General features: G+C 46.8%; 4 protein-coding genes across 4 annotated transcripts; 2 read left to right on the top strand and 2 right to left on the bottom strand.

Annotated features, from left to right (window-relative positions):
• Nucleotides 1-6,602: 6,602 nt before the first annotated feature.
• On the bottom strand, nucleotides 6,603-7,614 carry TREMEDRAFT_62948 (uncharacterized protein; the record flags this gene model as incomplete). Its single annotated transcript, XM_007005098.1, has 3 exons — nucleotides 6,603-7,215; nucleotides 7,337-7,434; nucleotides 7,498-7,614. The coding sequence occupies 3 exons, from the start codon at nucleotides 7,612-7,614 to the stop codon at nucleotides 6,603-6,605; spliced, it is 828 nt and encodes a 275-aa protein (XP_007005160.1).
• Nucleotides 7,615-8,046: 432 nt separating this feature from the next.
• On the bottom strand, nucleotides 8,047-9,656 carry TREMEDRAFT_62947 (uncharacterized protein; the record flags this gene model as incomplete). The annotated part of the gene is made up of 6 exons (XM_007005097.1): nucleotides 8,047-8,058; nucleotides 8,150-8,167; nucleotides 8,319-8,895; nucleotides 9,062-9,159; nucleotides 9,413-9,530; nucleotides 9,628-9,656. The coding sequence occupies 6 exons, from the start codon at nucleotides 9,654-9,656 to the stop codon at nucleotides 8,047-8,049; spliced, it is 852 nt and encodes a 283-aa protein (XP_007005159.1).
• Nucleotides 9,657-9,970: 314 nt separating this feature from the next.
• On the top strand, nucleotides 9,971-10,844 carry TREMEDRAFT_62946 (uncharacterized protein; the record flags this gene model as incomplete). Its single annotated transcript, XM_007005096.1, has 3 exons — nucleotides 9,971-10,027; nucleotides 10,081-10,193; nucleotides 10,253-10,844. 3 exons carry the CDS (start codon nucleotides 9,971-9,973, stop codon nucleotides 10,842-10,844), a joined length of 762 nt encoding a protein of 253 aa, XP_007005158.1.
• Nucleotides 10,845-11,601: 757 nt separating this feature from the next.
• TREMEDRAFT_62945 (uncharacterized protein) lies at nucleotides 11,602-15,208 on the top strand (the record flags this gene model as incomplete). Its single annotated transcript, XM_007005095.1, has 14 exons — nucleotides 11,602-11,631; nucleotides 11,673-11,738; nucleotides 11,830-11,930; nucleotides 11,976-12,525; nucleotides 12,567-12,569; nucleotides 12,615-12,697; nucleotides 12,771-12,879; nucleotides 13,048-13,087; nucleotides 13,122-13,215; nucleotides 13,313-13,364; nucleotides 13,575-13,635; nucleotides 13,795-14,200; nucleotides 14,689-14,766; nucleotides 14,980-15,208. 14 exons carry the CDS (start codon nucleotides 11,602-11,604, stop codon nucleotides 15,206-15,208), a joined length of 1,902 nt encoding a protein of 633 aa, XP_007005157.1.
• Nucleotides 15,209-22,030: the final 6,822 nt, after the last annotated feature.

Below are 22,030 nucleotides of genomic sequence, written 5' to 3'. Positions count from 1 at the left end.
TTGACTGTGCTTACTTACTACTTGTTTTATCGATAAACATTTCCCTTTTCGTTTGTTCATCTACTCGTCTTAAGACTAACAAAAGGCTTTTCATTGCTGCCGAGCGCGGATGAGGATGACTGTTCATGCCTTTGTATTTCTGCTGTTTCCATAGACTGACCAGAGCAGCTACATGCAGTTTGATTGACGCTTGACTTTGCGTCATTCGGCTAAGCTTTAACAAAACTGGCATTCAGCAAGCACTTTATATCACAGTTAGCAAGTGAACACACCACTTTCTCTAGCTGTTGTTGTAGGCACTTTTTCTCCTCGAGTTAGGTCTTCAACTACATCTAAAGCTCGTAGTTGACTTTCTTCCAACGTATCCAAACTTGTTTCAACATCTTCGATTGAGCATGTTGGTAGTAGGTCAGAACTTGCTCTTCTTGCTCCAGCAACTGAGGTCTCTGCTTCCTCAGGGGTACTTTGACGTTCTCTTTTGCGTGTATCTGTACGATTATTGGGGTAAAATAACACTTGTGTATATATCCATCTAAGGGCGTACTCCGGTGTAACCGTATCTCTGGAACAATTAGCATCTTTTGATCGTTCCTACTTTGCCCCATCAAGCAATCTGCCGCCGACGTCGGCCGACGTCGGCCAACTCATACAAAGTCACGTACCCAGTGCTAAACTTCATTCTTTGACACCATTCTTGCCATCTTCGTATGCGTACTTGGTAATGAGCTTGTGTTGAGGAAGCATTACTCATTTTCTCAAGTTCCCCAAAGTCTTCACGCCAATTATCTGACGTATTCCAACAATCCGCAATCTCATCATGTATAGTAGCGTTAAGACGGTTTTGACGAGACATTATATAGTTGAATAAAGCAAAAGCAGGTGGTAGAGAGCTGAAATGGATGAAAGACAGTTGCAGATAGTGAAAATAACGTTGCATTGTTCATTGTAACCCTTTTTTCACACTCAGGAACCCGAGAAGGTCTGTAACCGCGGCTGTTTGTATGGTGTAATTCCTGTAACCGCGGTTACAAGGACGGGACCTCGGACGCTATGGGCAAAAAGGGGGGTGTCACGTGACTTCGTGGCGGACGACGTCCGGACGCGAGCGGACGGCTGGGTAGGATAACTGAAGATGCGGAGTGAAGTGCTGGGGTACGGAGCCGAGATAAGGTTTGTGTTGATAAGTAATGCCACATAACTAGTAACTACGACTCGAAACTGTTTATAGATACGATACCATCCGTAGTCTTCGATGCGATTCTTACTATCATCGTAATCGTACTCGTCGTACACTATCGAACAGATCAAAAGTCTCAATCTCTAGACTTAGTGAGGATATCGCACCGATCGTAGCACTCGAACGTGCATACGAACCGACCCGACGAGACATCGGGAACCGTACGACGAACCGTACACGAAGCACCGTACTGGTGTAGTAGAATAAGGACAGTCCAGCTTCGGTTGTGACGTAGACGTCGCCTCGTAGACGTATAAAATCCAGTCCGTGCTGGTGGCGTACACAGTAGAGGCCTCTGGTGTACGTCTTGCGTACGATAAGTCCTCTACGAGAGTCTATTATTGTAATACGATTCATAAGCTGAAATTAAAGCACAATGTCGCACGATCGTTCGACTACGATCGGTCTCGAATCCGTACCCGTACTATCGAGTCAAAGCAACTACTTCGATTGGAAACTTGCCATAGAAAACTATCTCCTTATCCATGGATGTCTTGGGATAATCGAAGGTACGGATGTCGAACCGTATCGCCAACCTACGATCGCTCGTACGGTTCGAGCAGGCTCAGTCGTACCTACAGCCGAGGAGACTATCACCCACACCCCACTTGATTCAGATGATGAAGAGCGCTGGGAATCGTGGCGTAAACGCGAACTTCGAGCTCAAGGTGCGATCATGAGTAAAGTCGAGCGTGGTTTGCTCATAGATCTACGATCCATTCGAACCGCATACGATATGTGGAAATTCCTTGCAACAGATATGCAACTACAAACACCCGAACATCGTACGGATGTCGAACGCAAACTACAAATGCTTATGCTCAAGTCGAACCCTACGGATGCGGAGATGACACAACACCTACAGAAGTTTAACCTACTCTGGCTTGAAGCTGAAGAGTCAGGATGCAAGTTCTCAAATGATACTCGTGCGCTCTGGTTCCTCGATTCGCTTCCTCGAAGCGATTTCAAAGTCATGCGATCTCTCTACATTAACCTTCCTGCGGAATCGAAGACGTGGGCCAAACTTCGACGCTTGTATCAAGTCGAAGTCGCAGATCGCGCACGACTCATTACTCCTACAATGTCTGCTCAGATCAATAATACAAGTGCGGAGCATACGCATACGCATGCGAATACGGATTGGATTAAGACAGCAGAGTGTCACTATTGTCATAAGAAGGGACATCTTAAGAAGGAATGTAGGAAGAGGATTAGGGATGAACAGAAAGGGAAATCGAAGGGATCGAAGGGGAAGTCGAAGGATTCGAAAGCACAAGTCAATACTGCACAATCCAATACGACAAACGAAGGCACTTCGAACCCTACGATTGATCCATTCTGGGCTGCTGCTATCAGCCTTACCGAGCCAACCGTACAGTACGTAGCGAAGGGCTCGAAGCTCGTACCCGAATTCCTCCTTGACAGTGGAGCTACCCACCATCTCACACCTGATCGTACGATTCTCTTGAACATCGTACGACTCGACACGGCTATCACGTTCGGTCTTGCGGATACTACGACCAAGGTTCATGTATATGAAAAGGGAGACATTCTACTACAACTCCCCTCTGGTCAAACCGTACGGATCGCAGACGTATACCTTACGAACGTCGCACGACAGAACATCCTATCCGCAGGTACGCTCAAAGCTCGTGGATGGGACGTAGACTTCGTAAAGGGCGAACTTCGTAAAGGCAAGGAGGTTGTTACGATACGAGAACACGGTGTTCTCCCATATGTACAACTGGGGGAGCTTGTACCCAAGACTACGGGTACGATCAGTTCGACAAATCGTATTGGACTACTACAAACCGAACACAATCGACTTGGTCATATAGGTCGTAACCGTATTATCGAGCTCGCACAAGCGGGGGAGCTACGATACACTGCGGATGAGTTGAAGGCAGACTCGTGGCGTACGGATAGCTGTGCGGTTTGTCAAGAACAGAAGAATACTCGACTTCCAAAGAAGGATGTCAGTCCGCACGGTACTCGTAATTGCGAGATCGTACATTCGGATATCTCTGGACCCCTACGACCTTCGGCGCAGGGTGCGACATACATCATTACGATGTACGATGACTACTCAAAGGTCAACCGAGTAGTGACCGCACCGAACCGACAGCATGTCGTATTCTACCTTAAGGAGTTTGTCGCAAAGATCGAACGACAACTCGGTGGAACCGTACGATTCCTTCGTACGGATGGAGGTACGGAATACGCAGGATCGCAAGCGCGACAATGGTATGCAGAGAAAGGTATCATACACCAGATCTCACCACGCTACACACCTGAACTGAATGGTGTAGCCGAACGCTTCAATCGTACACTCAAAGAGATGGCTAGTTCAATGCTATCTTCTGCTTCCCTCGATCATTCGTACTGGGATTACGCCGTACGATACGCATCCGTAATGATGATGAAGACAAGTACAAGCACGGACGGTACGAACGCATGGTTCGCACTCACAGGTCGCAAGCCAGGCCTAGAGAAAGCTTTCATGTTTGGTGAACTCGTATACGTACAGATACCGATCGAAGTCCGTGGTAAGTCGCAGCTTGACTTCCACAAAGGAGAATTAGCAAGAGTATTAGGGCAAGAGGAAGGTATGAGTGGTTGGATCGTACGATACGAATCGAACGGTTCGATCGTGGTCAGTCGTGATGTGTGAAGCGCACAGGAATACATTCGACCTTCAACTGTGGTACAAGATCGTGTTCCCGCACCGGTCGTACCGAATACGAATACAACTACAACTACTATCACTCCTACAGCACTTCCTGATCCCCTTCCTGGTCCACTTCCTGATCCACTCCCTGCACCTGTACCTACGACATCGGTACGATCTCAATCACCTGTGTCCGTACACGAATCCGTACATGATTTCGTACACGAATCTACTCCAGTTGTAGAGACTCCTTCGGATACAATCCCTGCGGAACCACCTGCTACAACTGCAGAAGAAACACCTGCTCCAGAACCTACGACTATCCCTGCGGTTCAACAGCCTGCACCAATTGCACGTGTCGTACCGCAACCCACTCGTACGAGCGAACGACTCCGAGATCGTATGAATGTACAAGGTACTCTCTCAGCAGTAACCTGGTTCCCTCTTCAAGCATCGTACTATGGTCTAGCCAGTGAAGTTGCGATGATACTCGCAATCGAAGGAAATGATATCGTACCGCAGACTGCAGGAGAAGCTCTTCGTAGTCCGCAGAGTATGGAATGGAAGATCGCAATGACTCGCGAACTCGACAATATCAAGTCGAAGAATACATGGAAGGAGACTACACTTCCGCAAGGTCGTAAAGCTATTGATTCAAGATGGGTCTTTGCAATAAAGAAGGATGCAGATGGGAAGATCCTCAAGTACAAAGCTCGACTCGTAGCGAAGGGATTTTCGCAACAACCTGGTATAGATTACGAAGAGACGTACGCTCCCGTAAGTCGTATGGTCAGTCTACGGATCGTACTCACGATCGCTGCGTCGTACGATCTCGTAACACATCAAGCAGATGTCGAAGGAGCTTATCTGAATGGTGTACTTGAAGAAGAAATCTATATGAGATACCCAGAGGGTATGGCTCGAGCTCCTGGTTGTAATACCTTACGATTGTACAAGTCACTGTACGGTCTCAAGCAGTCTGCACGAGTTTGGTGGATCGAGCTCGGTAATGCACTCGCAACGTACGGATTTGTACGACTCGAATCAGATTGGGGAATGTACTACAAGGCATCTAAAGGTTCAGATGGTCCTATTATCGTACTCGCATACGTGGACGATCTTGTCATTGCGGCTCGAACTCGCGACGTGATCGTACGACTGATGCGATTCCTGAAATCGAAGTGGACAATGACAGAAATGGGGGAGATGAAGCAGATACTAGGGCTCAAGGTAGTTCGCGATCGTACAAACCGTACGATTCACCTATCGCAACCAGCATATATCGATCGTGCAGCCGCAGACAATTCGGTTGCAGTTCGATCCTACGGTACTCCTCTCCCACAACATGTAGAAGAACTCTACACCACTTCGACACTGCTCGAAGCTACGACTCCCTATCTCAAGATCATTGGATCATTGATGTGGATCGCAAGTTCGACACGACCTGACATATGCTTTGCGACACGATATCTTGCTCGATTCTCAGCCAAGCCAACTGAAACGCATCTCGCACTTGCGAAGCGCGTAATGTCGTATCTCGTACATACGAAGGACTACGTTCTCAAGCTTGGAGGAGAACCGTATCAACTTGAAGGATGGGTTGATGCGGATTTTGCTGGTTGTACGGAATCACGAAAGTCTACGACTGGCTATCTATTCAAGTTCTGTAATAGCTCGATTCAATGGCAATCTCGAAGACAAGCTACGATTGCGCAGTCTACGATGGATGCGGAATATATCGCAACCGCAGAAGCTGCTCGTGAAGCCGTATGGATACGAAGTCTATTGACTGAACTCGGTATCAAGCAAGTTACAACACGACTTAATTGCGATAATCAAAGTGCGATACGACTCGCACACAATCCTGGTACGCATGCTCGATCGAAGCATATAGACGTACGACATCATTACATTCGTGAGAAGATATACAATGGTGAATTGAAACTCGAATACGTACAATCCGAATTGCAAGACGCGGATTTCCTTACAAAGATCCTACCAAGAGAACCGCACAAAAAGAACTGTCTTCGAGTTCGGCTCGTACACAATTCGACACCATACTCTATATCCCTTCTCATCTCCCACACTTATCTTGTCAATTCGGATCACGATCTACATGATTCGAACTCGACATCGCTCGAATCGTACGACGCATAGAGCGTCGTACCGAACACTTCGTACTGTGCACACGAGATTTCCTGGTTTGCTCGTGATTCATGCCTTTTCATCCCGTACGTCCAGGTCTGCGATACGGATCCCATTGGTTACGATACGATCTCATTAGTTGGTTTAGAACATGTTAGTTTGTCTATTGATTGGAGTTAGTGTCATTAGGGGGAGTGTTGATAAGTAATGCCACATAACTAGTAACTACGACTCGAAACTGTTTATAGATACGATACCATCCGTAGTCTTCGATGCGATTCTTACTATCATCGTAATCGTACTCGTCGTACACTATCGAACAGTTTGGATTACCTTATGCGCTCACGTGGCGATGTGGACGGGCTAAAGAGGACAACTACACTATGGGTGTTCGATTTATGAGAGGTTGGATCAATCGTATGATTGACTACTGTGTTCACTTGGCATGTGGATACTTCACTACATGGTCCATTAACTGCCCTCTCACAAATTATACACTATGCTTTTGCGTTTCCCGGGGAAATTGAAAGACACAAGTTATCACATTGAAAGTCAATCAGAATTGACCGGGGGATCATTAAGAATAATCTTCTCAAAGTTATCAGCGATATCCCCCCAAGCCTCAGCGTCCGGATAATCCTCAGCATTCATATCCGACTCATAATCTCGAGTAGCAACCATCAACGCCCATGAGTATCGAGGATGTCGAAAGAACTCTTCTTCCTCCCAATAAGCTGAAAAAAGGGGTCCCTTTTCAGTCCTCTTGAACCCCGGGCTACTACAGCTATCGAGAATCTCATCCACCACAAAAGTGAAGTGATGATTTCTTACCACGGTCGTGCATAATGGAACATTATTGAAATTCGCTCCGATGTTGAACATGTCCATAGGGTCGTAACAGTAATCCGGACTCGAGGCGATCACTGTTAGATCCGATAGGATATGGTTGAGCAAGTTTCGACAATCCCATTTGCAGATAAAGCTCAAACATGAACCATAAAATACCAAGCAGAAATCTTGCCATGAAACATGAACCGGATCTCCATGTAGATATTGAAGAATACGTTCAAGGACGCGAGAATTTTCGATGTTCGGATCCTTCATCTGAATCACGCTCTCGTTGGATTTTGAATCGGATGATGCAAGAGAGGTACGAAGCACAGAGCTGATAGTCAGTTATGGTGGTTAACGTAATTCATTCATGAGTAAGTAGTTGTACTTATCTCTATTGTAGTAGTTTGCTAGCAAAAGAGAAAGTCGATCGTGGAAGTAGTTGTGAAACTCACCTGGCGGACTGGAGATGATATTTTTCAACACGAAATACAATCTTGTCACTGGAGACGAGCACACAATCGCCTTTGTTATAACGTTCGTGAACTTCATACTGATTCGTCAGTCCATTCCAACCATTAATATTTCTTCGACACTCGGTGGAAACAATACTAACATCTTTCCAATCCTCCTGCTTTAGCTTCTTACTCGGTCTGGGATCTGCCTCAACACTTGGTCGTTGTTGACCGGTCCAAGTGGTCATTGTTTCGGAAGGACGCTTGGGTTTGGCCATGAGAGTGGATAATGAGTATCGACTTGATACTTTGGTCAGAGAAGAGTTGTATTCGAAAGAATCATCAATATTGATGGTAACTAAGTCAATGATTAATTCACCCTTCCTTCCTAGACGCGTCTATAAAATGAGACGCGTAGACACGTGTTGGATATCCACTCTCTTATGCTTATGACAGTATCATTACCAAAGATGCCCCTGTCAGCGCCAGACACTAGTTGGGCACCTGTATGACTTGGGACCCGATCTGACTACTCATGTACAAGATATGGTCGGCTCAGATAAAATATCAACGGGTCAACGGAATTTCGGCTGACGAGAGTTCACCGCTATCGTGGATCTCGAAAGACCTGGAGTCCCGAGGAGTGTGTCCGGTATGAATATTGATTGTTTTATTCAAGAACTGCCCATAAAGTCAGATAGTCTAGTCCTTCAAGTACATCCCTGGTGAATCATCATGCCTCTCTAAAGACCTACAAGACTTGTCGCAATAATGATTCAAGATTCTCCCGCAATCATGACCGGCGACACTGACCACCCGTATCACATATGCCTGATCGTTCAAAATCATGCATCTCGCCATGTGTTATCGTTCCTGTTGTTTCTACTTCTGATCGTATGACAAAGGTAGTTAGGGGTTTATGATTGCTGTAAAAAATATAGTATAAGCATGGATCGATTATCATGAATTCAAAGACACTTACCCGACCGAATTCCAGAGCAAGTAAGAATTGTTGGGCCATCATTTGCCAATCCTTGTCTTTTGGATGTTCATCAAGGTAATTGCTTCTTTGATATGTCCTAACAGCAGCCATAAGCGCCCAAGAATATTTAGGATACCTCATGAAGACATCGTAATCCCAACCTGTGGAGAATAGTGCAAAGTGATCCGCCTTCCAGTCCGACTCGGGTGCATTGGGCTCGAGTGGTTGATGCCAGGGGCACCTGATTGCGGCTGCACATAAATCTGCGTCATCGAGTTCGGCTCCCATGAAAAAGATCTGTTGAGGGTCGATATGAGGTGGCCGGGGTCCCACCATCGAAGATTTTAAAGAATTAAAGATTTGAGAGGAAAAAGGAGCGCAGTCCCACTTGCGAGCGAACCGTAAACATGAATGCACCTTATCATGGTCGCTGGATGTGAATGAGGTGCTGATCCCGAGGAAGGATTGGAAATATCGTTCAATGATTGTTGATCCTTCGATTTCGGTATCGTCCATCACGAACACGATATCTTCGGTGTCATCCCTCGATAGTTCAAGGGCGGTGCGGAGGATGGCGCTTTGAAGTGAGCAGTAGTATTCACGACGCTCTCACTCGTCATCTCACCGCCGAAGGGCCAGGGACATTTCTTGTGGATATTCAATCTAAAGCGGTACTTCAACTAAGACGGCGTAGCGTAAACTGAAACTGTCATGATAAGGGTGAGAGAATCAGGAGAACTAACCTGGAAGCTTGGAGATAATATCGTTGTACACAAAAGACGATCTTGTCGCTGGAGACAACCTTACAATCGCCTTCGGTAAACTTGTCGTGGACTTTGTACTGGATGTCAGCTCTATCACGTCTTATTTCCATGATACGCTAGGCCCACCTGCTTCCAGCTATCGTCCTTGGTCGATTGGTTGGTTTTTTTGGCTGGGAGGGAGTTGGAGCTGGCTGCACTTTTACGTTTTTTGATTGAAGACATGACCGAGAAAGACAACTGTTCAAGAGACAAAATGATGGTAGAAAGAGGAGCGAAAGGGAAACACGTTGAGACCAGTACCTCTTCGCACTTACGTAGAAACCTACTTACGGCAATGATGAGAGGAACATTGGATCTGGGACATGACAGAGTGGGAGAAACCATCGTATGATCGAGCACACCTTGAGCTTGGGAGAGGTACAACAGTTCTCTACGAGACCTAGGAGTACTTGAGAACAATCATACTTCGTATCGATTAGTGTAGTAAGAGAACGATTCTTAGTAACGTACACCTGATCGACCATGCAAGTACAAAGTCAACTTACTGATTCATTATCGTCTCAAGCTGGACCATGAGCGGAAGCAATTGCCGATCACATGGTCGAGGAACAGGACGATCCGATCAAAGTTGGATCTACATGACTTACTTAGTATTTATTCTTCTACCTAGTACGACAACGACTGACGTATGCTGGTCGTACTCAGTGCAACAATCTTATCTTCACGGCATTCACGATCAGATAACAGACTACCGGCCATTCATAACGAAATTCGTAACTCGGACGGACCCCACACATGTCCGACATGGAAGTCGTTGGTAGTGCATCTGAGGTGAGGCCGCCTCTACACCCCGCGAGTACTACAGTAATTGAGTAGGAGGACCAAGTCATGGTCGAGGCCGAGGAGACTGCAAAAAGAATAGCAGTAGATGAATCAATGGCCAAGGTGAGAGAAGCTATTCCACTTCCAACTTCCGAGGATGATGCTTACTTGTGCAGGAGGATCCGCCCCAGAACAAGCTCCACGATCGGTACATCAATGGTAACTGTTCACTCATCTCGAGTGACGGATACATCTTCAAACTACCAGAATATCATGTGCAATCTGCTAGGTGAGAGCGTGGTTTAGAAGACGCCAACATCAGAGCTGCTAGTTCACAACTGATTTCAGCAGTGCGGTGCTTCGAGAAGCGATGGTTAACGATCCCGATGAAACAGACACCTTCCGTATCGAGTTCGATGATGAAGACCTCGAGAATGCGTCCATAATTGAAATTTGCTTGAATTACTTGACAGGAGGTCAAGAGGACAGCAAGAACTACGACGATATCGGCACAACGCACCAATGTCTCAAATTTGCTCGGAAATGGGATTGCGCCACTATCATGCAGGGTATTCTGTCCGACCTAGCTTTACGTATTTTCTACGACCGTAAACTGAGTCGACACATTGCGTTCCTCATCGGTGCCGAGTTTGATTCTCTTCGTGTATGCGAAGCGGCTTTGCGAAATGCACGGCAACGGTTATGGGTCAAGAGTGAGGATTCCACCAGTAAGTGGCCAGGGGGAATAAGGGATGGTCGAAGCTGTATGATTCCTACTTTCTGGGACTCCGAGGACTTCCTCATCAACCCTCGCTATTCTTGGGCCGTCATCATGGCCACACAGAAGTGGCAGGGGACGGGCGCTGTGGAATACCCCACTGACGCGGAGTGGATACACATTGCCAAACGGTTCCGAGAATTGGTGGAGGGGAAAATGTAAAGTGAGTGCCGAATTTCACATGTGTCGCTATGGGACTGGCTGGCCGTTCAAGTCGGTCTTGCACCTAAAACGACTAGTGCGGGTTCGAGTAAAGAGGAAAGAGATGAGCATTCACCATCGCATGGCTACCAGGTGCATAATCCCCGATCTTCGCGCGCTGCGGCAGATATGTACTTACAGCTAAACCAATCTCTGACTGGTATAATGTCATTTATCTCTGTTCGACCGTCATTCGAAGCGGAAGTGTTGAACCCTAGAAGTCCCCTCACAATGTGTGTTTGTGCATAAGAATCGAGAATAAGATTGCCACTCAACATATGCTCGCAGACAGAAGGGAATAATTATAGTATGGAAAATACAGGCCCAGTGTAATTGACCCTACCCAAAATGGTCATCAGTAAGTGAAAATGATCATCACTACAGGAAGTTGACTTTCAGAAAGGCGATAAACATAACGTATGACCTACACGGTCGCTTGCTGGTGTTCCTTGCTTCTGTCTGTCCAAGACGTCTATCCAAGAATATCAGCAGGCCTCTCAACTTCATCGTGACGCTAAGCGAAGACGCACACTCCACATGGAAATGCCGATGTCCGGAACGTGGACACCTCTTTCATCAATATTCAAGCACGTCGACCCTGACCATCACTTACTCATTGTTCTCACTACTTTTCAAATCGCAGATAAACCTCAGCTCCTCTACAAAGTCGAGCAAATCAAAAGCCCTGGATAAATTCATCGGAGAAAACCTTACAACTATGTCTGATCTGGCAGAGAGCATTGCGACGGTGAGAAAATCGTTGGAAACGTATATTGGCTGACGCGATAGGATGCCGCGGCGACAAAGGAGAAGGATGGATCCACTACCCAGTCCGGCGAGCCTGACGAGCCAGTAGTAAGCTAAGACTCCATATCTACTCCGTTCGATGAAGTCCCTCTGCGTGACACCGGGAAAATGAGCGGATCGTTGCTGATTTCATTCTCAGGAAGATCGACCTCACGAGCGGTACACCGAAGGCGATTGCGTTCTGATCTCGAGTGACCGTGTCATCTTCAAGATACAAATTTATCATGTGCAGTCGGCCAGGTGAGTTTTGGTGCATGAATTGCATGACACTGGCTGATGACACAGCACCGTCTTACGAGAGGCAATGACACAAGATCCAGAAGCTCCCGAAACGTATCACATCGAGTTTGATGACAAGAACAATGAAACGGCTGATATCGTCACACTCTTCCTCGACCACATTACGGGCTATCTTGCCAGTTCTCATGGTGCAGACGTCGACAAAGCCCGCAAGAGCCTCAAATTTGCTAGAAAGTGGGACAGCCCTAACTTCAGTCAAAGGGTGCTCTCCAGCCTTGCCATCCGCATGTACCACGATGGCAAAATCCACCCATATGACATCTTTTTGATTGGAGCCGAGTTTTATAGTAGTCTTCTGTGCGCAGCAGCTATCAGGAGAGGTGGGACGTGGGGGTGGGTATCGCCCGAGGAGGGTAGTATCGGTCAAAAATGGGCGGGAGGAGACCGAACTGGGCGAAGCAGCATGATTCCGACATTCTGGCACTGCACAGATTTCTTGATCAACCCGCGATACACATGGGCCTTGATCATGGCTACACAGAAATGGCAGGGAACAGGATCTCCCACAGTGCCCACGGACGCTGAATGGGCGCAGGTCGCGGACAAATTTGAAGAGCTCGTGACTGAATCAACAAGATGGTGAGTGAGCGTTTGTCCGGTAGTACTTCAAAGCTGACAGACCAGCAGGAATTGACCAAACGGCAGATTAGGATCCACCTAGATTGGTCCTCGTACCGAAATGCAGTCATCGATTCACGTCTCTTGCCGTATGTAACAAAGATCATGTACCATATTCCACCGGACTCGGACCCTGCCTGACACTAATCTACTACTCACCAGACCTCAAGAGTGTTATGTAACTATGTCAATACCTGGAAAACAGAAACCGAATTCCACGCTCGTGCCTCCAATGCCTTTGCAACGACAACCTTATACGATGTTCGGGGAAGTGTCACACGCCTTGTCACAGCACATCACATAATCTTTTCTGTCTCCGTTGGAAGTCAAAGAATGGAGAAGAGTGAATGTGTATGATAGGTGATAAGCGGATCATCGACTTCCTGCCCACTGTCAAGCACCCTGCCTTTTATCTTGTCACACTCACGCATCCCGGCAGGTAGGGAACGTTTGCGGGACCGATCCTCACGCACTGCTCTGTGAGTGTTCCAAGTTACTCATTTCAATGGGCAGATCTATGTGGTGCTGCCCTCACAGCGGACTACAGAAATTGGACAGGTCGAAGAGGGAGGGGAGCAAGGGTAGCAAGGGTAGCAAGAGGGGAAACGTGAGTGCGAAAATAGTCGAAGAACGGGCAATCAGAGAGACAAGTGATGAGAGGAAGTAAGTCTGGAACATACAACCAGGCGAGACTGATGTAATAGCAAGTTGTACCTGATAATCCCATATCATCAGCAAAATTCTTCAAGGTGTGACGTAAACTTTTGAAAGCGACATTTGGAATGAGTGTTTCAAAGGTCTTCATCAAACTTTTGGTCAGTCTTTCTCAATCACAAATGATGACCACCTTCTGAGCTCTGGAGCGTCGGCTCTTTTGTCCTCCGCTGTATGATACAGTATAATCTTGAACAGGGGTTGATGATACATGTGTCACACTGGCAGTTGTGTCGTGCTACTTTTTCAAAGGAATGGACACAAAAGAAGAAACATGGTGTGATCATGCGTGCAACTTCGGAGCTTGAGCAAAGTGTGTCGAAGTGAATATCTCTCATGCAGTTTTCTCTCTGGCCTCCCCGTTCTACTTCATATCCTCACACCTCCAAAACAATATACATTATACAGATACTCTAAGTTCCACTCATTCTACTCCTCATGTCTACTCAGGACAATAAGAGCCTCGGGGTAGCTGCTGAACCTCGCGAAGAAATCGCTTACCCGGCTGCCTCCCTCGACAAGAACGCCAGTGTCAACCCATGTCTCGAATACGAAGAGACGATGTTCAATCACCGATCAGCCTCCACTTCGCTATACACTCAAGAGACCAATGAGAAGGCATATGATGTTGTTGATATGACAACCACCCCAACCACCAACCAAAGGCTTTCCAACATGAGATCGAGCCTATCGAGGACCGCCCGTGACCTATCAGACGCCTGTAAATCTGCAGCTCAAGCAACAACCGAGAAAATGTCAAACGTCTCGAGGAATGCTGTATATGGTGTAGTTGAATGCTGCACGTCGGATGGATGTGGTACTGTGGTTATCACTACACCAGCAGTCATTGTAGCCGGGGGTCTTCTGACAGGGATCGGGTACGGGCTCTCCTGTATTGTCACTGGGAGCAGGCCATCAGGAAATGGAGGTGGGGGAAATTCAACGCTGGCTCCGTGAGGCTACTTAAGCTAGAGGCATATTAAATGTTCTACAGGTTACTGTGACCTCCCAATCACTGTGCATGCCACTATCTCAATGCTGTACAAACCCTGCTCATGAGAAGAAAAGGGATTATCCCTAGCATCCCATTGATACTATGTTGCTGTATCCTGCGCCTGTGATTTCAATTCAACATGTTTGTCAGCAAGCACAAAAGTACTAATAGTAAGAGCTATGATGACTAAAGAGCCAATGATGCAGAGGCGACAATGCTCTTGTTGATAACGCTGCAACCTTAACCTTCGCGAACACCAGTCTTCCACTTGGTCTTGAGCACGGTCGGTCTCGGTGGCTGAGGTTGGCCCAATTCCTGTCACAGCGGTGAGCGGTATATGAGTATCTATTGCTTGACGGCTCTGATGACCAGTAAGATAAGTGTTGTATATGTTAGTCCAGTGACGTCGATCAGTGACTTGGGCCAAGAGTGTGCTGAGTGGACCGGGACGTGAGTGAGTAATGTCCCATGGCTCCACTGGACTTGCTGTTGGAAGTCCCTGCCGAAAAGGTCCTTCATCATTAGCGCTTGTTGCGCCACCGAAGTCTGATCCTGGACCCACCCCACCAGTTATATCACTTGGAACAAGTGCGGATGGGTTTGATTGCCAAGTCCACTCATGTCTGAACTCAAGAAACCAGTGAGAGGATTATGAGCGAAAAGATGTGTCCAACAAGAAGAAGAAGGAGGAGGAGGAGAAGAAGAAGGAGAAGAAGAAGAAGAAGGGGGAGGGTTTGGGTGGCCAATCCAGAAGAGGGTGCGGGAGGAACTCGTCGGAGTACGGACGACGCGGAGTATCCTCCCGGCTCACCAAGCAGTGCAGGGTGGAGACGCTATCTATGTGGGTAATACTGCCACACAGTTGAGAGGGAGTCATGGCTTTTGGGGCTGACAGAATATAAGATAAGTAGTAGATAGAGGAAGTGCGGTTTTCTCACCCTAGGCAATGACTCGTCTCTCACTCTCATGCATTCCTCATTTCATATGGACTATACAAATTACAGAGTCAACTACTTCAGTCTATTGTGCCAGCATGACTCTTTGAAAGTTCCTGTGGGCATGGAAGTGACTTTATGTAACTGGTCCACAAGCTATTGAGCACAGCTTGTGTGGAAAGTACACCTACTAATGCTCCTGCACCAAACACAAATGTGTGTGTCAATGCTGGGTGCAACAGCCTGTGTAGAATATCCTTTGCCCATTCCTCAGCTTTGTTTGCTGATAATTAGATGGTAATACAGAGGGGAAAAAGGGCATGCATCAATTCTACATGTCTCTATACTTATCACATTCCACTCATACGCATAAAACCAGAGACGATCGAATAAAGTTCAGAGGATAAGTTGAACGGAGAAATATTCGACGGAAGGGGTAATTCTAACGGCGGTTCGGCCGCCCTGGCCCAATTCTATCGGCTAACACTCCCCCACGGGACAATGCACGACTCTGCAGTAGTCCCGGACGATTTATCGATGGCGACGGCGAGGTTTGTGATGGTGTAGAAGGTAGTAATGATGAAATATTGAGTGTTATGTGTGTGGTAGTAGTGGTAGGTGAAATCGTGAAATGAATTTCTGTGGGGCCCCCCGCGGGGCTCCGCTCTGACACGTGGCTACCACTCACCGCTACCGACGACTGACTCTTCTCTATCTTTCCTTTTACTTCATCACTTTTACCTCCAATTAACGGTATGTCCACCTTTCGTCTTTCTTCACTTCTATCTCTCATTTCTAACTCTCTGAACTTCCCTTTATCCTATCTGCTTCTTAAAACTTCAGGTTTGCTAGTAGGATCCCGAGAATCGATGAAATTCCTTCGAGTACCTGGCTGACGATATCTATCATTAGTAGCAAACACATCATGTCCCAAGTTTCTCCCGCCGTTTTCGCGACTGTCGCTACTCCTTCGGTTCCTGGACCATCTGATTGTCCTGCTCTCAGGTTGCTCCCCAGCAATCCTCCCGACTGTAAGTCTGTCTGTCATAATGTGAGCTTTATTGAGTTTGAGATCTTTCTCAGAAGGTACAATTCGAACTGGGGATTTTGAAATCGAACCTCGATAAACATTTCCTTTTGCTAGGGAACGCTCTTTTGGAAGGTGGTGGTACTCATGCGAGGGTACAGGAGATCGTTGATACTGTCGATTCTCTCCACGAAAAGATCGAAGCTGTCCTGGGTGGTTATAAAGTCGCTGGTTACCAGCCAAGATTCCCTGCTTTCGTGGATTTGACGATGGAGGTTGAGTAGGGCCTCCTCTATGTATCATCTTATCCCTTTTCTTACTCTTCTCTTTCATTTCTCTAATGACTCTAGGCTCTACCGGTGGTTTCTGACCTATTTTCGAATTACTCACATTCTTAGGTACACCTGAAAATTTTACATTTTGGCTCACGAGAACTTTTCCTTTGGTGGTACCTTTGGTGGTACCTTCGGTGGGTTTCTCTGAAGTTCCTTCCACCCACACTTCTCTTTCTGGTACTACTTCTTTCTCTGTACCACCTGACAGATCTCCTAGATCCTCAAAGTCAGAATAATCGTAATCGATGATTTCATCATCATCTAATGTCACGTATACTGAACCAATGTTTTTCTTCTTCGGTGGTTCTACACGTATCGCTGACATATTCACCGAATGTACTGGTCCACCTAAGGCTTTTGTAAGTACATCTGCTCTCTGATAGACAGTGCTGACGTATTCTAGTTCAATAACTTTATTACTGACTAGATCTCGAAGAGCATGATGTCGAATATCGATATGTTTTGTCCTCTGGTGAGTACCAGGTTTTCTCGCTAGTGATATCGATCCTTGGTTATCACAATTTAATATAGTAGGATTTAGCTGATCGTAGCCTAACTCCCTCAGTAATCCTCTCAACCACTGATCCTCCTTCGCTGCTTCAGCCATCGCGATGTATTCTGCTTCGACTGTCGACGACGATACCGTAGCTTGTCTTTTTGAACTCCAGGTTATCGGTGAGTTGTTCATCATGAATATCCAGCCTGTAGTTGATCGTCGTGTGTCTTTACAACCTGCCCAATCGGCATCAACCCATCCTGCTAGATCGCTAGCCTCGCCACCGAGACGAATACCATGTAAACGAGTGGACCGAAGGTAGGTAATTACCATTATCCCTTCTTCCCATACTTTCTTCGTCGGTTTGGTGAGGTACCTAGCAAGGTATGAAGCTGCATATGATATGTCGGGTCGAGTACATGTGGCTAACCACTGTAGACATCCTATTAATTCTTGAAATGGTCGAATTTCACTTTCCACCTCCGACATCGAAGGATTTTTCGCAGTAAGAGGTAACGGTGTTTTTCGATCTCGATGTAAGTCGTTTTCTGGAAACTTCTGAACTATCTTATCGATATACGCTGGTTGGTTTAACCATATTGTCTTTTCTTCTCTGTTCCTTGTTACCTTCATACCTAAGATAGTACTTATCTCCCCCAGGTCGGTTATTATCCACCTTTTTCCTAGCCCATCGAAAATTTCCTTTGCTTCTTCCTTCGATTTCGTGGCTAACACCAGATCATCGACATAGGCTAGCAGTATTGCTGCTCCCTTTCCTTCGATTTTCCCTTCTGGTCTGTAGTAAAGACCCCAATCTGACTCGATTCTTGAAAAACCTAGGTGAGATAATCCTTCCCCGAGTTTAATCCACCATGTTCTACCAGATTGCTTTAAACCGTAAAGAGACTTGTGTCACGGGCGTCGAATAACTTCTTTCCAATAGACCGACGGTCGACGAACCTCGGCTAACTTGGTGGTCCTAATTCGATGTCTCACCCAACCAGGAGGGTGCAGACGTCGAAAGGAGTGTAACTACGGCGTACTTCGGCGTAGTTACTCTAACTGGGATTTTGTTCTACTGATGGCGATGTATCTCGATTGTATATAGCTATCTCTATCTGACTTTCACTACTGACAACAATCAAGGATCGCTGAAGAACTTCAGCGATCTTCGCAGTCAATATTATCTATTCCTCCTAGACGTTCATCCAACCCTCTCGCGCTTTGACGTACTTCAACGCACTTCGTCCAACTTCCCCGAGTCCTCGGCCATCCTCTTCCTCCTTCGACTAACTCCGCCTAACATCGCCGCACTTCTGCTTCCATTGTCCCTACCTAGCCTAACTCCGTCTAACTTCGCCGTACTTCTGCTCCCGTTGTCCCTACCTAGCCTAACTCCGTCTAACTTCGCCGTACTTCTGCTCCCATTGTCCCTACCTAGCCTAACTCCGTCTAACTTCGTCGTACTTGGTCTCAGATGTCCTGAGTTACGTGTAGAGTAAAAAGGTTAAGGCGTGATGGGGGTTTTGATGGTCAAAGGAGGGTCATTGTTGGTGGAATAATCGAGGTGTCACGACGTAGTTCGTGACAACTTGACTAACTTCAAGGTATTACATCCAGGTTTCGGTTTTATCCCCTTGGGATACTTCATATAAATTTCGACATCGAGTTTACCGTTTAAATACGCCCCTTCGACATCGGCCTGATGAATTTCGAGATCTTCGGTGGCCGCTATAGTCAAGAGTATCCGTAATGACCCCGATCTACCGACAGGTGCGAATGTCTCTTCGTAATCGACACCTGGTACCTGTGAGAATCCTTGAGCTACTAGTCTGGATTTATACTTTAGTAGGTTTCCTTCTGAATCTGTCTTCACTTTGAATACCCATTTACAGCCTATGGCTTTACGACCCGGTGGAAGTACTGTTTCCACCCATGTTTCTTTAGATTCGATGTTAGATATCTCTTTCTCCATGGATTCCGGCCATTTTTCACCATCTGGGCCGTTTACTGCTTCTTCAGGAGAGACAGGATCAATGAGAGAAGTGTCACTTTCGATACCTGCGATAGGGGCGAGTGCGACTAACCTATTAGGCTCGCGACCGAACTCCAGAAACGAGTCTGTTAGGCCTGCGAAACGATGGGGGGGTCGAATAATTCGTCCGTGACGAGTCGTCAGGATCCCCTCATCCCCATCATTTCTTCCTTCCTCATCATTTCTCTCATTTTCAACGATATCGTTCTCATAGATCCAATTTCCTCCCCAAATGCCCTGTCCACGTCGTCTTTCAGTGGGTTGTGGACCTGTATTAGGTGAGTTGTCTCTGTCGACATCATTTCCTTGTTCATTATTGATATTTTCCTGTTCGCCACTTTCTGAGCGGTCGTCAGGGAAAATTTCTTTGTTGACGACGGGGTCTAGTTCCACTTCGATGGCGTCAAGAGGGGTTTGGATGACATCTGGCGACTCTCTAGTCGTCACCATTCGTCCTGTCGAGCGACGAAGGTCTCGTGAGTGTTCGATTCGTCCCGATCCGTCCATTCTAACGATCCAACCGCTCACACCCTCATCCTGACCTAGTATAATGGCTGACGACCCCCTAGGTATCGTGAAGTTCGACTTCAGCCTTATCTCCCTTGGTATCTGAACGAAACATCGTTCACCGAACCTCCACACGCTATCTAGATTGGTGTCTCTTCCTGTGAGTGATGTCCACCCTGACTTTCCAGTAACACCAATCGATGTTTTCATGATTATAATGGCGGCGTATCTGACAGCATAGGACCAATACTCGTTTGGTAGTCCTGAGTCGAATAACATCGTTGATACCATCCCCTTCAAGGTACGTATCATTCTCTCCGCCACTCCATTTAATTCCGGTGTGTATCTTGGTGTGATGTAGTGGTTGATCCCTGCTGACAGGTAGAATTCCCTCATATCAAGACTATCGAATTCACCTCCCCCATCAGACCTAATCACCCTCACCCTTTCACCAAGCTGTTTCTCTAATTTCGATATACACTGTCGAACGATATCAGACGCTTCGTTCTTTGTCATTATTGGTATCGCGAATACAATTCGACTCGCCCTTTCCACACCAACGAAGAAATATCGTTCACCTTTTATCGCCGGACCGAACGGGCCAGCAATATCGACATCCATTCCTACTCCTTCACCATCTCCTTTTAACATTGGTGCTTCTTTATTCTTCGGTAGACGTGTTATCTTGGCCTGCATACAGGCGGGACATTTATCAGTCGTAAAGGGATCGTTCTTGTAAGTGTCCCAGTCCTTCTTCAATAGTCCCTGTCTACCTAGATTCTTTAGTTTATCTACACCTATATGTCCGAGTCGCTGATGCTCAGATTCTAGTGGTGAAGTCGCCTTCGGTGTCGATATCACGATCATCGCGGCAGACATTGCTCTGCCGAATCGTACCGACCACAGTGAGTCATGTTTCCTCAAACCTAGTTTCTCTTTACCTTTACCTATCCATCCACCACCGCTGCTTAGATTCGCCTTCCATCCCCATGAGAGTAACTTCGAAAGGGAGAGAAGACTTATCTTCGCTGTGGGAACGTGATGTACATCTTTCAGTACCATTTTCTGTCCTGAATCTAGTTCAAGGTTAATGTCACCTGTTTCCCAAGCCGTCATTGACTTGCCAGATGCTAGTCCGAACACTCTCGGTTCCACTAGTCTTTTAATATTCGTCATTATCGACCTATGAGGAGTTATGTGGTGAGTAGCACCACTGTCCACTACCCAGGTGGGGATTACACGAGTGTGGCTTACATCATTAGACTCTGTAGCTAATCCCACCCACTCATTATCCTTATCCTCGACCCACGGGTTTTCAATTTCTTCGGGCCACACGATGTTACTCGTGTACCCTTCGTCATCATCGAACCATGATGCTGTCGACATGGCCATCCCGGCCCACGCCTCATGTTCACCATCCAATGACGAATACATCAAGGAGGTTTTGGAGTTATCCTTGGACTGGTTCTCATCCTTCGAGACTGTACGTCCTTTCTTATTATTCTTATTATTATTCCTCCATTTCTCTTTACCTCCATCCTTTACATCTGCATTTTCTTTCCTGTTCGTATCCTCTCTTTTAGGTTTACGACAGTCTTTCGCTAGATGTCCTACAGTGTCACAGTTATAACACTTTCTGGTTTCTTTCCTGGGCTGACCATCAGAGATATTATCTCGGTTCACCCTCATTCCTTTATTTCCTTCGATGAACATCGCGAATCCCTTCCTATTGGTTCTACCAACAGGGCGCGCTTTACGTCTCGCCGTTTCTTTATTGAAGATCGATAAGACCTTTTCCCAAGTTCTCTCCTCTGCTACGAGGGATGTTACTTCGATCTGGATGATCCTGTAGGATGGTGCTAGAATGGTATTGAGGAATAACCCAGCTCGTTCCTGTGAGTCAAACTTCAACCCTACCAATCTTGCTTCGGACATCGTCTTCGAGAAATCCACTACATGCTTAGCCATTTCTTTGGCCGTCGCATCGTCCCTTAAGTCATAGCTAAACAACGCTTGACGGACATTCCTTTGATTCTCGATCATCGCTGTCACATGCAGGGCTACGCAGTAATCCCACATTTCTTTAGCTGACATCTTCTCAGATATATCAAGCATCACAGCGTCCGACACTGTTCCCTTGATCATCCCCTGCGCTTTATTCTCCCTCGCTTGCCACTTTTCCCATTCCTTCCACTCTTCTCCAGTAATCCTTCTACCAACCACTTGCCCTTCGACGGGCGTGGTAGGAGGTACTGATCCCGCCCTCTCAGCTGCCGATCTAACCCCTACGCGACCAGGTTCGGTATCATTACCTGTGACGATATTCCACACGTCACCTATCTGTAGATACACCTCGATCGACTTCCTCCACGGAGCATA

This window comes from Tremella mesenterica (assembly GCF_000271645.1).
Source record: "Tremella mesenterica DSM 1558 unplaced genomic scaffold TREMEscaffold_6, whole genome shotgun sequence".
Taxonomy (NCBI): Eukaryota; Fungi; Basidiomycota; class Tremellomycetes; order Tremellales; family Tremellaceae; genus Tremella; species Tremella mesenterica.
Note: the sequence above shows the minus strand (reverse complement) of the source record. Positions and strands in the feature narration are given on the sequence as shown.